This window comes from Carlito syrichta, unplaced genomic scaffold (genome assembly GCF_000164805.1).
Source record: "Carlito syrichta isolate Samal-C Ts95f unplaced genomic scaffold, Tarsius_syrichta-2.0.1 Scaffold124632, whole genome shotgun sequence".
NCBI lineage: Eukaryota > Metazoa > Chordata > Mammalia > Primates > Tarsiidae > Carlito > Carlito syrichta.
In genome coordinates, this window is record NW_007068728.1 from 92703 (window position 1) to 116265 (window position 23563).

At 40.3% G+C, this 23563-nt stretch overlaps 1 protein-coding gene across 7 annotated transcripts in view; it reads right to left on the bottom strand.

Annotated features, from left to right (window-relative positions):
- FIP1L1 (factor interacting with PAPOLA and CPSF1) overlaps nt 1-23563 on the bottom strand; it is a 73712-nt gene that overhangs the window by 26606 nt on the left and 23543 nt on the right. For 4 of the 7 annotated variants that reach the window (XM_021707784.1, XM_021707783.1, XM_008048557.1 and 1 more), the window contains 3 exons: nt 23373-23482; nt 11463-11556; nt 9327-9483 (listed from right to left, as the gene is read on the bottom strand). In XM_021707784.1, coding sequence (XP_021563459.1) covers nt 9327-9483; nt 11463-11556; nt 23373-23482 — 361 coding nt within the window. Of the gene's footprint in view, nt 1-9326; nt 9484-11462; nt 11557-19025; nt 19134-23372; nt 23483-23563 lie in introns of all 7 variants that reach the window. The other 3 variants (XM_021707781.1, XM_021707782.1, XM_021707780.1) reach the window with 1 other exon arrangement.

Genomic DNA, 23563 nt, shown 5'->3' on the forward strand with positions numbered 1-23563 from the left:
CTGCGGTGGCCGGAAGTGGCCACTGCACTCCAGTCTGGGTGACAGTGAGACTCCAACTCAAAAAAAAAAAAATCTAGCTGTTGGCCAGGTACGGTGGCTCAGCCTGTAATCCCAGCACTTTGGGAGGCCGAGGCAAGAGGATTGTCTGAGCCCAGGGGTTCGAGTCCAGCCTGGGCAGCTTGGTGAGACCTCGTCTCTACAAATCACAAAAACTAACCGGGTATGGTGGCTTGCGTCTGTAGTTCCAGCTACTTGGAAGGCTGAGGCGGAAGGATCACCTAAGCCCAGCAGGTTGAGGCTGCAGTGGCCGTGAACGTGCCACTGCACTCTAGACTGGGCAACAAGAGTGAGATTCTAACTCAGAAAAAAAAAAAAATCTAACTGCTGGCCATGCATGGTGGCTCATGCCTATATCTCAGCACTTTGGGAGGCAGAGGTAAGAGAACTGCCTGAGCCCGGGGGTTTGAGACTAGCCTGGCAACTTGACGAGGCCTCATCTCTACAATAAAATAAAAAATTTAGCCAGGCATGGTGGTGCACACCTGTTGTTCCAGCTACCTGGAAGGCTGAAGTGGAAGTTTCACCTGAGCCCAGCAGGTTGAGGCTGCAGTAGCTGTGATCATGCCACTACACTCCATCCTGGGCAACAGAGTAAGACTCTGATTCAAAAAAAAAAAAAAAAAAGTAACTATTTTAAGGGGAGCACACATGGAGAAAAAGACATTCAAAAGTCTATATCCTAAAGAAGCTTTTAACCTCTACTAAATTTACGTTTAAATTAATTTTAATTGTGTCAGAAAACATTAATTATTAGAGATAATTAGCATTATTCCCTATTTTGAGTTCATAAAAAACACTGATAGGTGGTTTTCTTTTTTTAATACAGAAAAACACAGAAAGTGAGTACAATTCTCAAAAACTTCTAGGAATTCTTTTTCAAAGATACTTCTGGAAAATACATTTCTGGTAAACAATGGCAGTTAATCTAAAGTTAATCTGCTAAGTAAGACCAAAGATCTGTGGCACTGATATATCAGATTAAGTTATTCAATGTGACATACATAAAACAGCTTCGAAACTGAAGGGATGATACTGTACTTCCTCAAAGTTACTGACAACATTCATCCCACACGGGCCACGCTTCTGCCAAAGTAGCAGTTCTCAAGGCTTGTCAGGGACTTCTGGGGTCCGAGACTCTTCTATGGAATCTGCAAGGTCAAAACTACTTCCACAAAAATGCTAAGCTATTATTTGTCTTTTTCATGCTCATTTTCCTACAAGTGCACGTCGGAGTTTTTCAGAGGCTCATAACTTGGGATATCACAACAGATTTAATGCAAGCAAATAGGAGAACCTGGCTTTTTCTAGTCAACCACATAGTAAAAAGGGTAAAACAAGGTCACTTCTCACTAAAATTTTTTTTAATTTCTAAGAAAAATAAAATCATAAATAAAAGGTTTTAATGTTAACATAGAATGAATTTACTATGCGTATCTCTAAAGTAATATTTCAATTTCTCAATTTTATTTTCTTATAAAATTTTTATATTAGTATTAATGTTTTGAGAGACAGTCTCGCTACGTTGCCCAGGCTGGTCTTGAACTCAAGAAATTCTGCCGCTTTGGTCTCCCAGAGTGCAGAGATTATAGACAAGAGCCACTGCACTGACCCTCAGTTTTATTTTCTAACACTAAAAAATAGACACAACATGCATAAAGAGAAGCTCCTTATGGTCCGCTGTCATTTTCAGGACTTTAAAAAAGTCTATGCCAAAAAGTTGGAGGACTGTCATGCTAAAGAACCAGACTGCTGTCTAAGGAGAACACAGATTCAGGAAAGCAAAGGCAACCCCAGCCCAGATGGGAGCAGCTCACCCCTCCAGCCCCACGTACAACCCCCACCCCAAATCAAGACATTTATAGAATGAACGAGACTTTACATTCACACTTCCAGTCGTAGTGACAGATGATTAGGATACTGACCTACATGACAACACTCTTTTAGAAAGAAATCTACTTTCTAAAATGTAGAATCCTATGCATCTGACATCTAGGCAAATAGCTAAGCCCTACACCCAACATTAAAAGCAGGAATGCGGCCGGGTGTGGTGGCCCATGCCTATAATCCCAGCACTTTGGGAGACTGAGATGAGAGGACTTGCCCGAGCCCATGGGTTCAAGACCAGCCTGGGCAACCTGGGTGAGACCGCATCTCTACAATAAATTTAAAAATTAGCCAGGTGTGGTGGCGTGTGCCTGTAGTTTCAGCTACTTGGAAGGCTGAGGTGAAAGAATCACCTGAGTCCAGCCACTGCACTCCAGCCCGGGCAACAGAGTGAAAGACCAACTCAAAAAAAAAAAAAAAGCAGCAATGCCTCATATGTGAATCAGAACAGTCAGTTGGACTACATGTCAGTACAGCAAAGAGTCTCGTCAATCAGGCAGAACTCTACACCTGGGCTAGATCTCCACTGTTTCCAAGACACACAGTCCTATGAGCCTTCCCATTCATTAGTCAGCACAACAAGAAATGAGTTAAATTGAACTTGCCTTCTATCCTTCAATAAAATCTATTATAAAAAAATGAAGATAAAATATGATGACACTAAAGAAAATTAACATTTAAAAGTCTAACATAAAGTTAGTTCATGATCATTAATCAAATTTATTTCAGAAACAAAATAAGCCAGACACAGATAGACTGATATATGGTCTATAGGTGCCCAGAATAAGTACCCACATAGAGACAAAAAGTAGCAGGTGCTGGAGAGGGGAGGAAGAAGGTACTATGTAAGGGGCAGAGGGATTCTGCTAGGGATGATGACGATGCCTCAGGTGTGGGCTGTGGTGATGGTAACAGGGCAATGGGAAGGTATGTAATGCCAATGACCTGAATACTTACAGAGAGCTAAAATGATAAATATGACATTATATATATTTTGCCACAATAAACAAACACAAAATTACCTACTCTATAACGTTAATCCTTCCAATTTCATAGTTTTTCTCCCAACAAACAAGTATTTCAAAACTGACTTATTCAGTTAAATGTTGACTTCTCAAGACAAAGCAGACAAACAATAAAACCTCAGTTACCTGGATTTTTTAAACATTTGACTCCTGCTCCTTACAATCTCCCTTATTTCCCCACTCAAAAATACATATGCATGCCCTTCAACATCAGGGAAATGCTTTCAGAAAAAACGCTGCTATGACACATTATTGTGGTAAATACACATAATTCAATAAGTTTTCTTAATATAGGTAATGATTCATTTCAACAGAGTTAACAAAGAAGGCTCTCAAACAAAATCCTTGGCTAGAATCTGGTCCTACCATTTTCTAGCTATTAAATTCCTTATGTCCTGGTTTCCTCATCTCCTTCAGGTGTTCAAGAATCAAATGAGGCTGGGAGTGGTGGCTCACGCCTGTCATCCCAGCACTTTGGGAGGTGAAGGCAAGAGGACTGCCTGAGCCTAGGGGCTCCAAATTAGCCTGGGCAACTTGGCGAGACCTTGTCTCTACAATAAATCAAAAGACGTCTTGCAGGGATTCTCTGAATCTCTTGTACTTGTACAGCCATCTCTCTGGCCAAATGAGAAAAGTTTTCCTGAATGATCTCATGGAATGTTTGTTCCAAGGTATTCTCTGTTTCTCTTTCTCCTTCAGGTATTCCAATCAGATGCAGGTTTGGCTTCCTGATAAAACCGCACATCTCTTAGAGAATTTCTTCTTTCATCTAAAGTTTTTTTTCCCTATATTTTTAATAGATTGGTTAATTCCATATTTTGGTCTTCCAGTTCTGAAATTCTTCTGCTTGGTCAATTTTGCTTCCTATGCTTGTCAGTTTATTTATTTCTTGGATGGAGTTCTTTATTTCTGTTATTTCTTAATATCTATCATTGTACTATAAGAAATGGATGGGTAGTAGTGGGAAACTGCCAGCGGGGGACACAACATCAATAAGGGTATCTGATCTCAATGCAGGCGAAGTAGAGACCAAAGGAAGGCCCAAACTTTACCTGTACGATGATCACTTGTATACCTAATCCTGAACTGTTCCCCACATCTTTAAAACAAAATTTAACAATAAAAAATAAAGTTTAGAATGACTCAAGTGTATTTTAATGTTGCTTTTAATAGAGTCTTAGCAAAAACATAGTCTTAGAAAAAAAAGAAAAGAAAGAAAACATTATGCTAAGTGAAAGAATCCAGACACAGAAGGTCATTATGTTGTATGACTCCAGTTAAATGAAATGTCCAGCATAAGCAAGTAATAATGATAGAAAGTATTTTAGAGTGGCTGCCCTGGGCTAGTAGGGTTGGGGGAAAATGGGGAGTAACTGCTAACAGGTATGAGTTTGTCCGGGGAGCAATTAAAATGTTCTAAAACTGACTGTGGCAATAGTTCCATAATTCTGTGAATATACTGGAAATCATTTAACTGTACACTTGCAGTGGGTGAATTGTATGGTGTGTGGATTATACCTCAATAAAGCTGTTATATAAAAAAGAAGAAGAAAACACAAAATATTAGCCAGGCATGGTGGTGCATGCCTATGGTTCCAGCTACTTGAAAGGCTGAGGCGGGAGGATCACCTGAGCCCAGCAGGTGGAGGATGCAGTGGCTGTGAACATGCCACTGCGCTCCAGCCTGGGCGACAGAGTGAGACTCCAACTCAAAAAACAAAAACAAAACACAACCAAGAATCAAATGAGTTAATATATGGAATCTGCTCAGAATAGAACCTTTGAAAGTGAGCATTGTGTTAGCTAATCTTTCTATTATTAAACAGAAAGCATAAAACCACACTAATGTATTTCTGAAAAAACTGAATACAATGGAAACTACTTTCTGATTCATTAAAAAATGAAATTAAGACTGATTCTGAAAATTCCAGACCATGCTTAGCCCGTATGCTTTCCAGTCCTGCTGATATGGCTGCAGGAGTCACGTTAAGCACGTCTCCATTTGCAGAATCTCCCCCTTCTTGGTTTTACTGATGAAACCTCCTCTGCCCCTCACCCACACCTGTTATGGCCAACGAGCTGTCCTCTGTGCTATGAGCAAGGCTTCATATACGTCTGGGGGTGTGTGCTTAAGAGGAAGGAGGCAATACATTCCTCCCCTCCTGTCAACTGTTTGACAAAGTCCTTTAAATGACAGTCATCTCTATCACCTCATATTGTTATGGAGTAGCTATTTACTTATGCAATGAGCCAAGTTTGTAATGCTCCAAAAAAGTCAATCACAAATTGTATCATTTCTGAGAATAAATAATAATTATGCTAGAATAAAAGGTATAAAGTAGGACTGTTCTGGGCAAACCTGGATATAGGTTCACCATATTTATAAACAACAACAGAAAACTAGCATCCTAAAAAATGGGAATAATACATCATGACTATATTTATCTCATCATATTTTGGATTTTAGTTTTAAAAATATAAACATTAGCTGCAGTGAGCTGTGATCATGCCACTGCACTCTAGCCTGTGTGACAGGATGAGATCCTGACTCAGATGACGACAACAATGACAACACCACCATTACCACTTATGCATTAGAATTCTCAAGTTAACAAAGGCAACATTAAAATACACTTGAATCAATTCTTAAAAAATTGTTTTTTCTCTTTACTTTCAGCAATTCTAAAGAAAAGTTACTCTAAGAAAAATGGAGCACCTTTTAGGGCAATACTTTATTTTAGGCTTTTGACTTGGAGTCTCACTCTGTCACTGGAGTACAGTGGCACCATCACAGCACACCATAGCTTCGACCTCCTGGGCTCAAGTGATCCTCCTGCCTCAGCCTCCCAAGTAGCTGGGACTATAGGTACACATCACCAAGCCCAACTAATTTTAGGTGGAGATGAGGTCTCGCTATGTTGCACAGACTGGTCTCAAACTTCTGGGCTCAAGCAGTCCTCCCATCTCAGTCTCCCAAAGTGCTGGAAAGACAGGCGTGAGCCACCCAGCCCAACCCTTTTTAGGACAATCCTTTAAAAAGACTCCTTAGTCACAGCTTTTTTTCCTTAGTTGATTGCCATTCTTATGGTGATTTAGCTCACAACAAACTACAGAACATAGTGTCATTGTGTAGTTCTGTGACAAATGGAAACTGAAAACTATGGCTTAAAGCCGGGCCCACATTTGGAGGGTATGTATCTATGCAGCCATGTGCCCATCCCGACTCAACACACAGATCAGAAAGTCATCTCTGGTGTTATGCACACATAGAAGTATTGAGTCTAACTAGCTAGCGTGTTAGGGAAAGCCAAAGACACATGAGACACTGTCATGATGCCAGCAAGTTAGGGAAGGCCGAGGACACACAAGATGACACCAGCGTGTTAGGGAAGGTTGAGGACACACGAGACACTGTGACTGAAACACACAACCCATGCTCCCAGTAGCTCACAGTCAAACAGGGAGTAACACAATCACAGTTTATAGACACGTGGTCTTCACATGACCCCGACCTCAGCATACATGCCGCAGTCAGGCACCATCCCAGCAGCATAGATATTCATCTGAATCTGTATTCCTTAAACGCTGAAGGATAGTGTGGACACGTTAATCCAAGAACAGGCATCAAGAGAAGTCTGAACAGGTTATTTAAAATACGGAAAGCACGTAGCTGAGAATTAACATTAAGTAGGTAAATTAAGCAGCAGAAAAATTAGTGGTATGCTACACTAAATGCCATCAATAACCTAACATTGCTCAAAGATTTGTTATACTTATAAACCTAGGTGATATGGCAAAGAAATAAAGTAATTTTATCATTTTGAAAAAAAAAAAGTAAACCTCCAGATAATGCCATTGCCTATCAGCAAATTCTATGGAGCTTCTAAATATTCTTATAACCAGTGTAGTATTTATTTTGTCATAATTAATCCATATCACCTGTCTCCTACTTAAGGTTTTTAATAAACAATTAGCACTGAAGACATAGAATGCTAGCCATCTGGGGATATACAAGGTTAGCTACTCAGTAAGAATATTCTTTCATCCTGTCCTCTGCACAACACGTACAACCTGAAGGACATGGTACTAGTGAAATAAGCCAGACAAAAACAGACACTGTGATCCCATTCAGCTGGGAAACCTCAGAAAGGCACACTCATAGAAGTCAGAGACAGTATGGTGGTTACACAGCTAGGCAGTATGGATGAGAATAAGAGAGGATGTTCAAAGTGCACAAAGTTTCAGCTCGAAAGGAAGAATGAGTTTTAGAGACCTACTGTCCATGTGCATGGTGACTTTAGCTAATAATAACTATAAATTCAAAATTATAAATTTTAAATGTTCTCACCACAAAAAAGTATGTGAGGCAATGAATATATTAATCTGATTTAATCATTCCATGAGTAAACATAATCAAACATCATACTGTACCCCATAGATGCTATTATTTTTCTTTTTTTTTTTTTTTGAGTCAAAGTCTCACTCTGTCACCCAGGCTGGAGTGCAGTAGCACACTCATGGCCACCGCAGCCTCAACCTGCTGGGCGCAGGCGATCCTTTCACCTCAGCTTTCCAAGTAGTAGGAACCATGCCCAGCTAATTTTTTTATTTACTGCAGAAATGAAGTCTTGCCAAGTTGCCCAGGCTGGTCTCAAACCCCTGGGCTCAGGAAATCCTCTCACTACCAACTCCCAAAGGGCTGGGATGATAAGTGTGAGCTATCGCTCCTGACTAGGGAAAATAAAAGTTTTAAAAAGGTTTTTCTGTGTCTCTTTATTTCAATACCTTTAATGGGCAAACAGTTTTGATTATATGGATAAAAAGATTTTTAAAAATTAAAAAAAAGAAAAGTCTTTCCCATCACCCACCTTTATTTAGTACCTAGGTAAAGTTGACAGACTATTTCAAAGACATCCAGCAGAAGGGCTAGTACCACAAACATCAGTCATTTTTTTGTCTCATTAACCAAATAACATTCACAATTTTATTATTTCTGCCTTTCATTGACCTCTTTTTCAGAGGACAAGGCCTCATTGAGAAATCACACAAGTCATCCTGTGTATCACATCAATCCCTTCTCATCTGGAGAGCATTCGGCATGCTAAAAACCCAAGAATCACAGGTCTGATCCCAATTTCTGAACAATTTGTGCTCAATTTAACTGTTGGAACAAGAAACTCATTGAACTTTAGAAATAATGTGGTCTTGAGTAAGAACCTCTAACTGGGTCCAGTTTCTCTTTCCTCTATTTTGGAGACAACAAATTCTCTAAAGTCACATGTAATTGCTTTCTCCTTTTTGAGAGCAGAGGTGACAGTAGAAGGAAATTAGAGGTGTCAGGAGTGAGGGCAGAGGCAGCAGCTGACGTCACAGCCAAGGGCCGAGTACGTCACAGAACTCTGCAGCCCCTTTATGGGGTTTGGGACGCTCAGCATTGCCGGCACCTTGAGACAGAGTGAGGGGAGGACACGGCTCCCAAGCACAAACCAGTTTTATTAATAACAAGGAAATTCCCACACGTGTCTCACATGCAATCCACACGTGTAGCTCTGGTGAGGACAAGGCGCTGTGTTTTTAATCTCGTTCTACTCTCATTCTCCCTAGGAAGAAGTAATTATAATCACAATCTTGTTAGTTTCATAAAACCTTGGTTAAGGCAGAGAAATACTGAAAACTTAATGAGAATAAAGTAAAAAAGGCCACAGGATAAAAAGTTAAAAGTATAAATAAAAAATAAAATGTGGGGATTATTTGCGAATTTGTTTCTCTATTACCACTGACCTGTTTTTTAACTAATGATAAAAAGTTATTAGACATAGGATAAAAATTTACATCACTTTTCTCTTGTTTAAAATAAATATCAGGTACTTAGCATCCAGCAGCAGTCTCCTAAAAGGAAACCAGTATACAAAGAGAGAAGACAACCAGACTGAAATTTCAATTTCAATCTCTTCAGAAGATAAAATTTTTTCAACCTGCTTCAATATAACAGTATCTTTAAATTTTTCTCAAAGCAAGTTAACACCGATTTACAACTGAATATGAATTTATACATATTCTATTTTCAACTTTAGTTTGGGGATCAATTTATTATTTTTGGATTACAAATTTAGTATCTGTACATTCCTCTATTTTAGAATATTGACTCTGCTATGTTGGAATAGCAAGACACACACGCATCTGTTTCAGTGAGACTCTGTTGAAGACAACATAATAAATATCATATCTGTTACTTTTAATGCAATGTGATCAATCATGAAATTATTTTAAAATATATATTTTAATTGTTAAGTTGAAAATAAAAAAACACTTGCAGGTTATTTTCTTTCAAAAGCAAATGTCTTGTTGACTATTTACCTGGTGGTGGAATCAGAGGTGGCGCTGTGCTGACCGTTGGAGGTGGTGGAAGAAACGGGGGAGGTGGAAGGTGGGTGGGAGGAGCTCCGGGAGGGAAGAACGGGGGCGGCTTGTTGAAGTTGTTGTCAACTTCAGTAGCAGACCTTTCAGAAAGGACCTACAAGCAGAGCCCAGGCAGTGAAAAGATGAGCATGTGCTACTGTCTGAGATGAATCTTAGTCCATTAATTTCACTTAATCTAAGAAAACGAATTAAGGGTAGCTTAACTCACATATCTTCCTGGAGGAAGTAACAGTTCTATGTGTACATAGATATACCCTCATGAGTATACCTCACATGCATACTTTTAAAAACATGCATATTCAAATTCTGAGAAAAACAACTAGATTGTTACTGAAAAAAATTTCTAATAAGTAATTAAGTAATATAATTCCAAACAAGAAGCATATACTTCATAAACATAATATAACAAGTCCTTGTCACCTAACCAAGGATAAAGGATCCAAGGTGAGGCAATGTCACCATTAATCATAGGTGTGGCAGCAGGTCACAAACTCACTGCTCTAGAGCCTGTCGTCACAGGCTGCACAACGTGGAAACAACTTTTTCTCATAACTTTAAGAACAAAAGTTTGTATTTGAAAAAAATTGTTTAAGTGTTTGAAGAATGCTTACCTATGAGAACAGATAAGGACAGGTACCCTCAGGTACCACAAACCCCCTGAAACAAGCAAGCTAGGCGGCACCCTGAAATGTGGGCTTTTGTCAGGCTTCCTGAGAACATGTCGGCCAATGTAACAAATGGTTAAAACAGCCAACATAGTACTGTATGCTTCATTGACACCTCTCAGCATCTTGCTGACTATGGCATGTCATATGCACACACAGTCCCTCTCTTCACTAACTTTCCTACATGTAAGTACAGTAGCATCTGTAGAGCTCATGCTGATAAGTTGTTTCTTAAAGTATGGCACAGAATTATTTTAAGAAATCATAGCATTTTAATAGCAGAGGAAAGAAAAAGAAGACTATATTCTACTTTAGAAATGATTTGCCTTTAAAAATGTTAAGAAGAACATTTTAAATGATTTATTGTTGAAAACAAGAATCAAACCATTTTGGACATTCTTAAAGTACTCAGAAAAAGGGAATAAATAATAAAAAAAGAATGGCCGAGCTGCAGAGATGAAGTCTCAATTATGGAAGTTCCAACATTGAGTCTCCAACTTACCTGTTTCTCATTTCCCTTCACTCTCTCACTTGAAAACAAAGGTATTCAAGAGCCCCAGAAATGGCACATTAAGCCAATTATGGCATATCCATAAATGAAGATAGCATGAAGAGATTCTAAACCAATTTTAATAATACCAATGAAATGCAAACGATAATTTTAGATGAAAAAGGATACATAAAAATAGAACTATAACGGTATCCCAACTGTGCTTAGGAACAAGAAAGATGTACAGAACGCTAAGTGTAGTTATGTTTAGGTGGTAGAATCACTGGCGACCTTTTTCTTCTAAAACTTTTCCCATATTCCAACCTTTTGTTCAGTGAATCTGGATACAGGCTGAGCATCCCTAATCCAAAAATCTGAAATATGAAATGCTCCACACTGACATTCCATCACAAGTGAACGGAATGTGTGATGGGTCAGTCAAAATGCAGGCCCACATGTTGTCAGGCTCCCTGAGAACATGGCAGTTCATTCAGGGTCGCCAAGGGGAAAAATGGCTGTCATCAATTATTAAGTTATTATAATAGGTGAAATAACTTACTTATGAAACAAATAAATGTCATGTCTAGACTTCCCATTCCCAAGACACCTCATTATGTATATGCAAATATCCCAAAATCCAAAACATTCTGAAATCGCAAACATTCTGGTCCCAAGCATTTCAGATAAAGGATATTCAATCTGTATTAGGTTTATAAAAAGGAAAAAGAAAAACCTTATGAAAAAGAACCAGAAATTATGAATTCTAAATGGAAATGTGTGTGTAATAAAGGTAAGAACGACTCACTCCACACTTCAGGTCTCTTGGAACACCTAACAGAGCTCTATGACTACTGAATACATTCAGCGAGAATGTAGACACAAGTCTTTCACCAGACACACTCATCTCAGACACTGGACCTGTATGTTGCTGTTCTCATTGGCCCGCCGCCTCCCTTCCACTCGGCTGATCGTTATCGTCTGACCAATAACATCGATCGCTCCAGGTAATCGCCTGTAACATAAAAATGGAATCAACTCAGTTTCACCTAGTTAGATGTCTGAGAAATAATAAAAGTATTAAGTGAAAAATAAAAACTAAAACCCTCTGTAACACATTTTTTAAAAAAAATCAGACACAACACACACTGAAAAAATTTCACTGAGTTAGAGTTCTGCCTTTGCACTGTCATTTTTATTAAAAAGCTAGAACACACCCAACAGTAACAATGCTAAATTTTACTTAAGTTTCTGTATAGATTTTCTTCTAAATCTGTTACTTTTTAGTAGTTGCCAACTGAATTTATCTTTGTGAAATTAAACCAGAGAGCAAATGCTAGACAAATGAAAATAAAATTAGTTCGCCACTACATATATAACAGTTTTATTAAGAAAATTTTAAAGATTCCCCGAAAAGGCTAGAAAAGAAATAATGCTCATTTTAACACACACAGAATATTTTCCTTGTGACATATTCTAAGTATTAAAAGAAGAAATGTAGGCTAGGCTCAGCGGCTTAGCCTGTAATCCCAGCATATTGGGGGGTTGAGATGAGTGGATTGCCTGAGTCCATGGGTTTGAGACCAGCCTAGGCAACTTGGTAAGACTTCATCTCTACAACAAATAAAAAATTAGCTGGGCGTGGTAGCATGTACCTGTAGTTCCAGCTACTTGGAAAGCTGAAATGGAAGGATTGCCAGAGCCTAGCAAGTGGATGCTGGGGTGGCCAGGAGTATGCCACTACACTCCTGCATGGGCGATGAAGAGTCTCCAACTCCAAAAAAAAAAACAAAAAGTAAAAAGTAAAAAGCAGTCAGGCACAATGGCTCATGCCTGTAATACCAGCACTTTGGGAGGTCAAGACAGGAGGATCACCTGAGGTCAGAAGTTCAAGACCAGCCTGGCCAACAGAATAAGACCTTGTCCCTACAAAAAATTTAAAAATTAGCCAGACATGGTGGTGTATGTCATGTAGTCCCAGCTACTCAGGAGGTTGAGGTAGAAGGATCGCCTAAGCCCAGGAGGTTAAGGTCATGTTGACCATAATCACCCTAGCTCCTTAGTGAGAGAGCCAGACTCCAATTCAAAAAAACCCCAAAACCATAAAAAGGGAAACAGTTTTTCCAGTTTTTCTTTCTAATTGTCTTTAGATGGGAAAATATAATTATTTATTAATTTATGTCCTTTTATTCTAGGGAGAAAATTCAAATATTTAAATATTTGCCCTACCTCTAATTACATTTACAATCCCCTTAATGTTTAAGTATATAAAGATTTGGAAAAATAATCTACCACAAAGCAAAGTGCAAATTTCACAGAAAAGTCGACATAAGTTGTATTTTTAAAAGTCATGTTAAAGCTGTGTCGCTCAAGTAGGACCTTTAAAAAGCATCATATGTGCCTAACGAGGTACAGAAGTCACTAATAGAAACAGGCAATGAAAAGTGGATGCAAATCAGAGGACTTTCTCTTTGGTTCTGAGTTGTTTCACTTCTGAATAATCCTGCCTTTAAACCTTTGGAGAAATGACTAGAACACCCAGACCCTGGCAAAGTCACCACGTTAGGCTCCTAGAGTTACTGATGATAGCAGCTGCCCAATAATACTTTAGAAATCACTGACTACCTGGCAGAGATGAGAAAGCCAGGGACCAGAGTGAAGTCACTGACCTCAGGAATAATTAAATGGCAAAACTAACTTTCAAATTCGAGAGTTTGGGTCTTTGATCCCAAAGCCTACAGACCCCTTCCCTCGACTAAGGCTTCTGTCCAGCAGGGTAATTCAACTTTAAGAATTTTTTCTTTCTTTTTTTGAGTTGAAGGTCTCACTATGTCACCTAGGGTGGAGTGTAGCACTGCGGTTCCAGCCCACCACAGCCTCAACCTCCTGGGTTCAAAGAATTCTCCTGCCTCAGCCTTCTGAGTAGCTGGGACAATAGGCACCAAAACTACACCCAGTGAATTTTTGTATTTTTTGGAGACGAGGTCTCACTATGTTGCCCTGGCTGTTCTCAAACTTCTGGGCTCAATCGATTCTCCTGCCTTGGGCTCCCCAAAGTGCTGGGATTACAGGCGTAAGCCACCACACCCAGCTGACCTCTGAGAAACTTAAGACTTCCATAGAAAGAGAAACTTAAGAAATGAGTTAGTAACAGTTTGTTTTAAGCAGATCTTGAAACATTTCACAAGTAATTTTATGCTCACAAATATAAAACGTATACAATGGCATCTGAAATGTCTTAAAGCTCACAGTGAGATCCCATTTCCATGCTTGCCTGCTTAAGAGTTCCCTTCTCTATAATTTTTCCAAAAAGGTCACGCCTCTTTAATTTTACGCCTGGGTCATGCACTTCCTAAATTCTCTCATGATCCCAAAGGTCAAGAGTGATTTCACTTAAGTTATATCCTTCAATAGAGCTGGGGAAATATACTAACACACAGGAAACACCAAATACCTAGAACTTAAAACAAATATTGCTCCAGCTTCTTCCCTAAAACTTAATTACAAATTAATACCCACTGTACCAAAGCACCTGCCATCAGCCCCTGACGCACACACATCTCCAGCACCAATGCCCTACACACAGGTCCCTGGTCTAACAGGCCTGTGTGGCGGCCAGGTTCCCCCCACCAACTCCTGTGTCAGAACTCACCCTCAGACCTTGACTTCCATTCCATTTGACTGTCTCCTTTCCCACCACCTCTACCCCCGGTCACTGAGTCACTGATTCTCCCCTCTCATCTTGCGCATTTATTCACATCAAGATCAAATTCTTTTATGATTAGCAATTTAGATCGCAAATTCTCCAATCTGTTAAAAGTAGTACACTTAAATCTAGATGTAAGACTCAAACTTTTTTCAGTTACGGGGACAGGCTTTTATACCCTGCCTTTTATCATTCCTTTCTCAGGACTCCTGGTTTTCAACCATTCTGAGACATGTGGCAGCACTCATCTCTTAAAGCTCAGCTTCAATATGGTCAGTAGTCCAATTAGTGTTTTTCAGCTGTAAATAAGATTAAACACTATAGACTTAAAATGGAAACACCAAATACCTAGAAAAATGGTACTTTAAAAAATGGTAAGTACTATGTTTCTAAAAACATAGAACTGAGGAATCAACCTCAACAAATGTATATCCCTAGAGGAGTCATAACACATCCTTGCTAGGTGTTTTTTTTTTCTTTTTTACACATAAACTGATTTACCTAAATCAGACAAGTGAAGCTTTCTATTCTGTTCAGAAATGTTTCATGACAGATACATAGCACATATCAAATTAAGAAAAGCATATATTTATCACTGATAGCTTAAAAATCCAAATGTTATTCTTACACCATATTATTGAAAAAATACTAAACTGCACTGTTCATGAAAGCTCTTAAGGTTCAGCTTTTTATTGGACTGCATAGAAAGACTCAGTAGGGATTCCCTATAAGGAAATCAACTGCAGCTCAGAGATCCACACAGCCCTTGCTTTGTTAGGCCCACAAGCCTATTGAGCAAAGCAGCCGCGAAGGTCACTCTCACAACTCTCTTCTCCATGCTGGACTCAACCATCTAGTCAAAAGCTGAGACACGGCTGAACAAGGTGGCTCAAGACTATAATCCCAGCACTTTGGGAGGCTGAAGTGAGAGGACTGCCTGAGCGCACAGGTTCAAGAACAGCCTAGGCAATTCGGCAAGACCTCATCTCTACAACAAATAAAAAAAAAAAAATTAGCTGGGCATGGTAGCGCATGCCTGTAGTTCCAGCTACTTGGAAGGCTGAGGTGAAGGATTGCCTGAGCCCAGCAGGTCAATGCTGAGGTGGCTGTGAGCATGCCACTGCTCTCCAGCCTAGGCGACAGAGTGAGACTCCAACTTCAAAAATAAAGAAAAAGCTGAGACACAAACCCCACGGGACATCCAGGTTCATCTACAGCTCAAACAGGCAAAGTTCCCAAGAGCCTCCACCTGTCCTTCTGGCAAAGAGGAAATGAAAACAGTTCTGCCATGATCATGGCATTGAATTGAAAGATCATACGCAGATGACTGGGATGTCCCAGAAAGAGTTTGAGGGCTGCTTACAGAGATGCAACAGCAATTTTGAAATTTGAAATCAGGGCCAAGAGGCCATAAACTTATTTCTCAGTAGATTTTTCTTGGCAGCCAAAACAAAGGACATTATTAATAACAAAATGTCTTTAATGTGCATACCACAAAAACAAAGCATTTGCTCTGAAGACTGTTTTTCCTGGTAACAACAACTAGACTTATTGAGCACCTACTGTGTGCTGGCTGGGTTGGCACTGTCTGAACACTTTATAGACATTTACTTCTCCTAATAACCTTATGAGGTAGCACCTATTACTACTGTCACATTGATGGCAATGAAGAGACTAGAGAGTCTACGAGAAAGTATGATAGAGTGCAATAGTACTTAAACTTGACTGACCACAAGACACAAGAAGAAACTCATTTTGCATAGCAATTCAGTACAAACATATTACACAAAAGGTTCACAAGACAATACTTACTGTAAAGGAAAAAGGGTACCATTAAAAGAAAACATGATGGGCCAGGCTCGGTGGCTCAGCCTGTAATCCCAGTACTTTGGGAGGCCGAGGTGAGTGGATTGCCTGAGCCCGTGGGTTCAAGACCTGCCTGGGCAACTTGGTGAGATCTCATCTCTACAATAAATCAAAAATTACACCCGGGCAACTTGGCGAGACCTCATCTCTACAACAAATCAAAAAATTAGCCGGGCGTGGTAGCACGCACCTGTAGTTCCAGCTACTTGGAAGGCTGAGGCGGAAGAATCGCTGGAGCCCAGCAGGTCAAGGCTGTGATGGCCGGGAGCAGCCATTGCACTCCAGTCTGGGCAACAGACAGAGTGGGACTCCAACTCAAAAAAATAAAATAAATAAATAAATAAAAAATAAATAAAACATGATGTTAATAATATTTAAACATAACATAGGAAAAAAGCAAAATAAACAATCAAAGCAGGAGGGACTTCCCAGAGCTGTTTCTCATATGCTCCTCACTGCATAAGCAAAGCACAAAGTACAATTCCACAAGAGCAACTTAATCAGGAAAGAGAAGCTATGCAGTCTTGAGTGTCTGCCCTGAAGGGCAGCTTGGTCTGCGATTGTAACTGTGCTTCTTAGAACAAGAGTTCAAGTTCTGAATCAGCATACAGGTCCTCTGGAGTGGGATCCAGCAGTCCTCAACACAAGGGTTTGTCAAAAAGAAAAAAAAACAATAAAGCAAAAGAGACGAATATAAAATTTAAAATTACAAAAAACACAACATATTTTAAGTGCTTCTATGCCTTTAACTACAAAAGTCAACTTGCCTGAAAGGTATGTACCAAATGGCAGAAACCGGATATTCTAGTCCTGGCTTTGCCTTTTAACTGTCTTTTTGGGCAAATTCCCTAATTTCTCAGATCTCTTTTTCCATTGTAAACCAGGGACTAGTTGAAAAATAAAGAATTTCAAGATGAAGAGGCCTTCTAGATGACAGAGTCAAGCCCCACCAGGTTACCAATGTGGTAATGACAGAGACAGAGACACTTTAGGGAACACCCCTTAATCCACACAGGTAGCTTCTGACAAAACTAAATCTAAAATCCAAATCCAATGCTTATGCCATAAAATAGCTGTTTTTGTAAGATTCTAAGTCAACAGTAGCAAGATGAAGAATTTATAATTAAGGTTCTTATTGTCTGGTCCTCTTAGGATCAGTCAATAGGTATTCACTTTGCTAGCCAGGTTAAATATAAATCCAAGTGGTTACTTATGTACTATAACAACAATTATTGTTAGGGTTTTTTTTTTAATAGAAATTATATTATTAGAGCAACTATCAACTTTTGGGTTTCACAAAAATGTTAGGTGTGAAAAGTTTCACAAAAATGTTAGGTGTGAAAAGATTCATAGGTTTGTCAGATTTAACTTTTCCTTATTTAAAATAATTTTTGCCTCTCAAATAGAATTTTAGTGTTGAAAAACAAAGATCAACCACTATCATATAGTACATACAAAAAGTCAATGAGTATGCTTAAAATAACAAGATGAAAATTTCTATTTTTTAAAATCTACTAAAGCAACACATACAACTGGCATTATTCTAAGAATACAGATAACTATATTTTTAACTGCATTAGTTACTAGGCTTATAGTTTCGATGGATATTCTTTTTTTTTTTTTTTTGAGTTGGAGTCTCACTCTGTCACTCAGACTGGAGTGCAGTGGCTGCTCCTGGCCACTGCAGCCTCAACCTACTGGGCTCTGGCCATCCTTCCACCTCAGCCTTCCGAGCAGCTGGAACTACAGGCGTGCACTACCACGCCCGGCTATAGATGGATATTCTTACTTTGAGATGAGTGCTCGCTTATAAAAATAAATATGCTTTTTCTCTCCCAGTAGGAAATCCTATCAAAGCAAGTCGAATAGAAATTTTTACAACTGTGGAATATATAACAAATATAAGCGGAATAGATAATTTAAACTCTAAAGAAAGAGAATTTTAAGAACATCAAATTTTAATAGTGTTTCCTCCTGTTGCTTTTCTGTTAGGTGTTATATCAGGGATATCTGATTAAAATTTACATATTCTAAAGTTTTTAAATTAAAATAATTAAAAGCGCACTAATATAGCATCAAGCTGCCCAGAAAGAAAACTTAGGATTCTGTAACAACAAAAGTAAGACAAAAGCAAACAAAACTACCCCTCATAGACCATAAGCATTTAAAACCTCAAATGGTAAGTTAGGAAGGATCTCAGGCTACATTTCAAAGTCAAGCATCTAAGTGCAATTGCTCAGGCTGACTATTGCTGACAACAAATGCTCAGGCCCTCACACAGTGGCTTCTCATCACATTCCCTGGAGAAAAGTTATGTTCATTCTGTCAGACTCAGAGAAATGTTAATATCTGTCCAAGGCTGCAGGCTTTGTAAATCTAAGATTCAGAACACAAATCAAAATTCTATGGAGGACAGATCATGAGCACAACCATAATGCCAGCAAGGGAAACAGTCCATTCAGGGCAGCTTGTAGACCCACTAATGAAATGGCAGATTTACGCCCTGCAGCTGGGATAAAGCCTGGAAAGGTTCGACAGAGTCAAAATGTACAGGTCCTAAAGCCGGGCTCAGAAGGTGGGCACTTATTTAACAGGTACTGAAGAGAAGCTAGGACTTCTGAACAGGACGTGATGTGGGAAAGAGAAATTAACGTGACACAAGGGGGAGAAAAACGCCTCCTAAGCACCTACTGGTGTGGCTCCGCAGAAGCCATTCCATATCACAGAAGGCCAGAGAGATGTGCAGGGTCTTGATTCATAAGGTGACTAAAAACCCATAACTGTGCCCTTAAAAGGCATAATTTGGAGGGGTAAAAATAAGGTACAGTCAAAATTTATTACCTTACTAATCCGACAAAACACCACCACCAACCTAAACACCAGAAAGTGGCCAATGTTCACAACAGCCTCACCTGAGGTCAGGGGACTCGGACCTCCCACATTGGCCCTGCCTCCTCCTAGCGCTTGAACTGGCTTTTCTGGAGGCAGCACTTGTCTGAGACTGAGAAGAGGTGCTGCTTCTGGTGAGATGAATTGTCTGTTCTTTCTTACATCCTGTTTTCTCTTACCCCCTTGTTCTGTTTTTTTTCCTTTCCTGACATGCTTTTTCTAAAGTCCTCCAGCATGGTCCTACAATACCATTCTCGAGTCATGTTAAGATAGTTGTGGTGGTACTAAGCCTACTCACAGTATATATTTATTTTTTGAGTTGGAGTCTCACTCTGTTGCCCAGGCTGGAGTGCAGTGGCATGCTCCCAGTCACCGCAGCCTCGACCTGCTGGTCTCTGGCGTTCCTTCCCCCTCAGCCTTCCAAGTAGCTGGAACTACAGGTGCGTGCTACCACGCCCGGCTAATTTTTTGATTTATTGTAGAGATGAGGTCTCGCCAAGTTGCCCAGGTGGGTCTCGAACCCGTGGGCTCAGGCAATTCACTCACCTCGGCCTTCCAAAGTGCTAGGATTACAGGCTGAGCCACTGAGCCCGGTCTATTTACCAAGCTTTTTAATGGTAGGAGAAGTGCTGAGCCTGTTTTGCGTGCAATTTAAGACTCAGCAAGTGAGGATAAACACTGACACTGCTGGAGCCAGGTCCTCACTGTGGGAAAGGATATGCAGCATGAACTAGAGGCAGGAAGGGCTCCCAAGGAACCTGGGGTGGTGGGAGAAATAAGAGCAGCGACACTCCTGATGGCAACTTCACGTCAAAAAGATGCATGGCACTTTCATATTGCAATTGCTCATGCTTCCCTAGCCCTGAGTACTGAAAGGTCAGAAACAGCCAGCACACAGTCTTGATCCTCAGTAACCAATGCCCACTAAAAGGATGATTGGAGGCCTTCCAGAAACGGCCACTCCCAGGGAAGGCACAGGGAAAATACAAGATAAGCCAGGATGTCTTGGTGATGTCAAAGAGCAGCGAGATGCTCAAGAAAAAAAAAAAATGACAGTCATGTCACAAGGTCACAGGAGCCAGTCTGAAGAGGCTCCCACTGGCCAGATTTGGAACAATCTGAGCATCAAAATGAATTACAGTATATATAAAATCATATATGTGGCTTATACACCACATACACTAATAAATCACATGTCTAAGTCACACACACACATTTGCTCACATAAAATACAAGTCAGAGCATCCAAGAGGTGGTCAGCAGGGAGCGGGAAGCTCATTTTAGAGTGAAATGCCGACCCGTGGAAGTCAGGAGAAAAAAGTGCAGGGCATCACTAGTTTGCAGCCGTGCTACATTCATAAGAGATTGAAGTAAAAATCATCAGTGGATACCAAGATTCCTGGAAAGCTGGAAGAGAAACAGGATATGTACATAGTCTTCCTACAAACAGCACACTAAACACGAGGGAAAAGTAGTAACTCCACAGCGCCGAGACCCGAAGGACACCACCACCAAGTAATCAGCTGCTCCGCTAATAACATGATGGGTCAAGCGGACGGCACATGACTGCAGGTTTAGGCACTGGAAAGGACTCGGCATCACCCATGGGGCTCCTGCTGCCTGAAAGGCAAACCCTGAATTGAGTCAAGGAAAGATATCACACAAACCTAGGCAGGAACAGCCCACAGAACAAACTAGCTTCACGCTTCTAAAATGCTATGTCAAGTAATACTCCAGATTTGAGAAGAGATAAAACAGTTACTTTTAGTGACTGATCCTGGGTTGAATCCTAAATTAGAAAAGAACTACCATCAGAAAATATCACTGTGATAATTGGCAGAATGCATGACCTGCAGTTAGGTGAAAGCACTGATTCACTATGGAGTTTCTGGCCTTGATAACTGTGCCCTGTGATCATGTGACAGAACATCCTTGTTTGTAGGAAATGCATGCTCAAGGATCTGGGGGTGATGGGTATGATTCCTACAACTAACATTCAAATGGCACAGTAGAAAAATGTTTCTGAGAAGTTATAAAGTAAATATGACAAAATGTTATTAACTGGTGAACTGAAGTGAACAATGCATGAAAGTTGTTTGTACTTTGTAAGTTTAAGTTTTAGTCAAAATAAAATACTTAAAAATGAAAACAACAAGAGAGATATAGAATGGGCTTTCAGGGGCCATGGCAGTGTTCTCTTTATCCATCCACGTGCTGGTGACACAGGTGTCCAGTCTATAAAATTCAATCAAGCTGCACACTCACAACAGGTCACTCTTCTGTATATAGCACTTCTCAAAAAGCTAATAGGAAGAGCCAGGTTCGGTGGCTCAGCCTGTAATCCCAGCACTTTGGGAGGTCAAGGCGAGTGAATTGCCTGAGCCCACGGGTTCGAGACTAGCCCAGACAACTTGGCAAGACCTCATCTCTACAATAAATAAATTTTTTAAAAAAATTAGCCAGGTGTGGTAGCATGCACCTGTAGTTCCAGCTACTTGGAAGGCTGGGACAGAAGGATCGCCAGAACCCAGCAGATCGACGCTGGAGTGGCCATGAGCATGCCACTGCACTCCAGCCTGGGCGACAGAGTGAGACTCCAACTTAAAAAAAAACCAAAAACCTAACAAGGAAAACTTTTAAAAGTTAAGCAGAACATTCTGATATAATGAATACAACGTTTTATTTAACTAGGTCAAGTTGCTGAGCAGTAGTACACAAATGTGGAAATCCAGAACTTTTATTGATAAAGTTCAAAAAACTGTTTTAGGTTCTGTGCAAACATAACATCTACCTAAATATCAGGAAGGCGGTCTATTTTAAACAATGAAAACACATGCCCAGGTGCGCAGTACCGCTCATCAGCCTTAAGGATCTGCAGCCTCTGTTACGTCTTAATAAATAACATTACTGTCTTCTCCCTAAAATCAATACAATTTTACTTTCAAAGATGTCTATCCAATCTCCACAAATATGAAAAGTAAAACAGAAAAAAACTTCTTTTAGGGAAATATTTCACAATGACTGGAAAGTATACTTTGGATCAAAGAAGGTGAGCCTAGAAACCAACTTCCGTAATATACAATGGGTATATTCTTCCCACACAGAAGTACAGTACTGACACCGAAGCAACTCCTCCAGGCTGTGCGTATTCTTTTTTTTAGGAGTGACAGACCTGCGAATTTTTTCACCCTTTCTCTGCCTCCTTTCTACTCTCTCAACCTGTCTATGTCCTCCCACATCTCAGACCGTGGTCTACTGTCACAGTCACTCCCTCGAGTGGATGCCCACAGTCCTGGCCCCTCCAACCCTTTTCAGTATTTGCCTGGCATCACCTCCACCCTGTCAAACTCGGCTCTAGTTCCTCTTTAGGACACTCACACCCCTGACAAGCGTGAGGACAGCACACAGGAACAAGCAGACTGGCCTCATTTGAGACCCATGGTTATCAGCCTTAGAAAAGCTGGAAATATATTCCAGGGCCCCCACAGATACCCGAACTGTAGCTAACACTGAACTCCAGATATTGTTTTGTCTGTGCTTCCATTCCCAGGATTCGACATCACTTACAAACTAAGCACAGTAGAGATAAAAAAACAACAACTCCGAACAGAACAAATGTAACAACACCCAGTGCTAAGTTAAGTGAGTGTGGTCTGTCTCTCTCATCTTGTCATAGTGTCCTCAGGCAACTAGAACCAGAGTGCAAGACGTGGGTGCGGGCCCTGTAATTCGGGGCCTCTCCTGTGGCACCAAGGTTTTACTCTATTGATTCGGTCCTATCAGCACAGAAAAATGCTGTCATTTCTCTCATTTTGGAAACAAGCCCCGGGCTGACTTCACCTTCCCCACAGCTCCCGTTTGGCAGTTGAATTGCCTTTCACTGAGTTTGTGCACACGGCACCAAGACTGCTCCAGATGTAGCCCCCTCTCAGATGCTCAGCGCCCCTCCATCCTCAGCTTTTTATATCTGGTACCTTGTAGAACACAAGATTAGGTATCATCACATGAATCCAAAGAGAAAAAAATGTTTTGGATTTGAAAGATTTTCCTCCCTGAAATCTCTACAGCCTCTTTTCCTGACACCAGTAAGACACCTGTAGGCTGAAAGATCTAGACTCAGGAAGTTCAGCGAGTCTTCAGGCAAGAAATATAAGCACAGAGCACAGCAAGGCCACTGTCACCATGGAGGCAAGGCTGGCGCCTCTTCACACTCAACCAGACACCTGCTTCCTTTCCTGCCTGCCTATTAAACCAAAGGAGAATGTTCCAGTGTTTTGGCAGACCATTCAGAGCTTCCATACTTAAAACAGCACAAGCACAGTGTAGACACCAATGCCTTACAATAAGGGAGTGACAACCGTCTAACTCACCGGCTTGGTGGGAGTCCAGTTTTAAACAGAGAAGGTGGAGAAGTAAACTCGGCTTTTGTCGATGGAAGTGCTGCTTCTTTCTCTGAATTTCCAGTTCTGCCCTGCTGTACCTTAAAAAAAAAAGGTGATTAGCTCATTTAATTTAATAGAACACAGTGCACTTTGGATGTTAAAATAAGTTTATCACATTT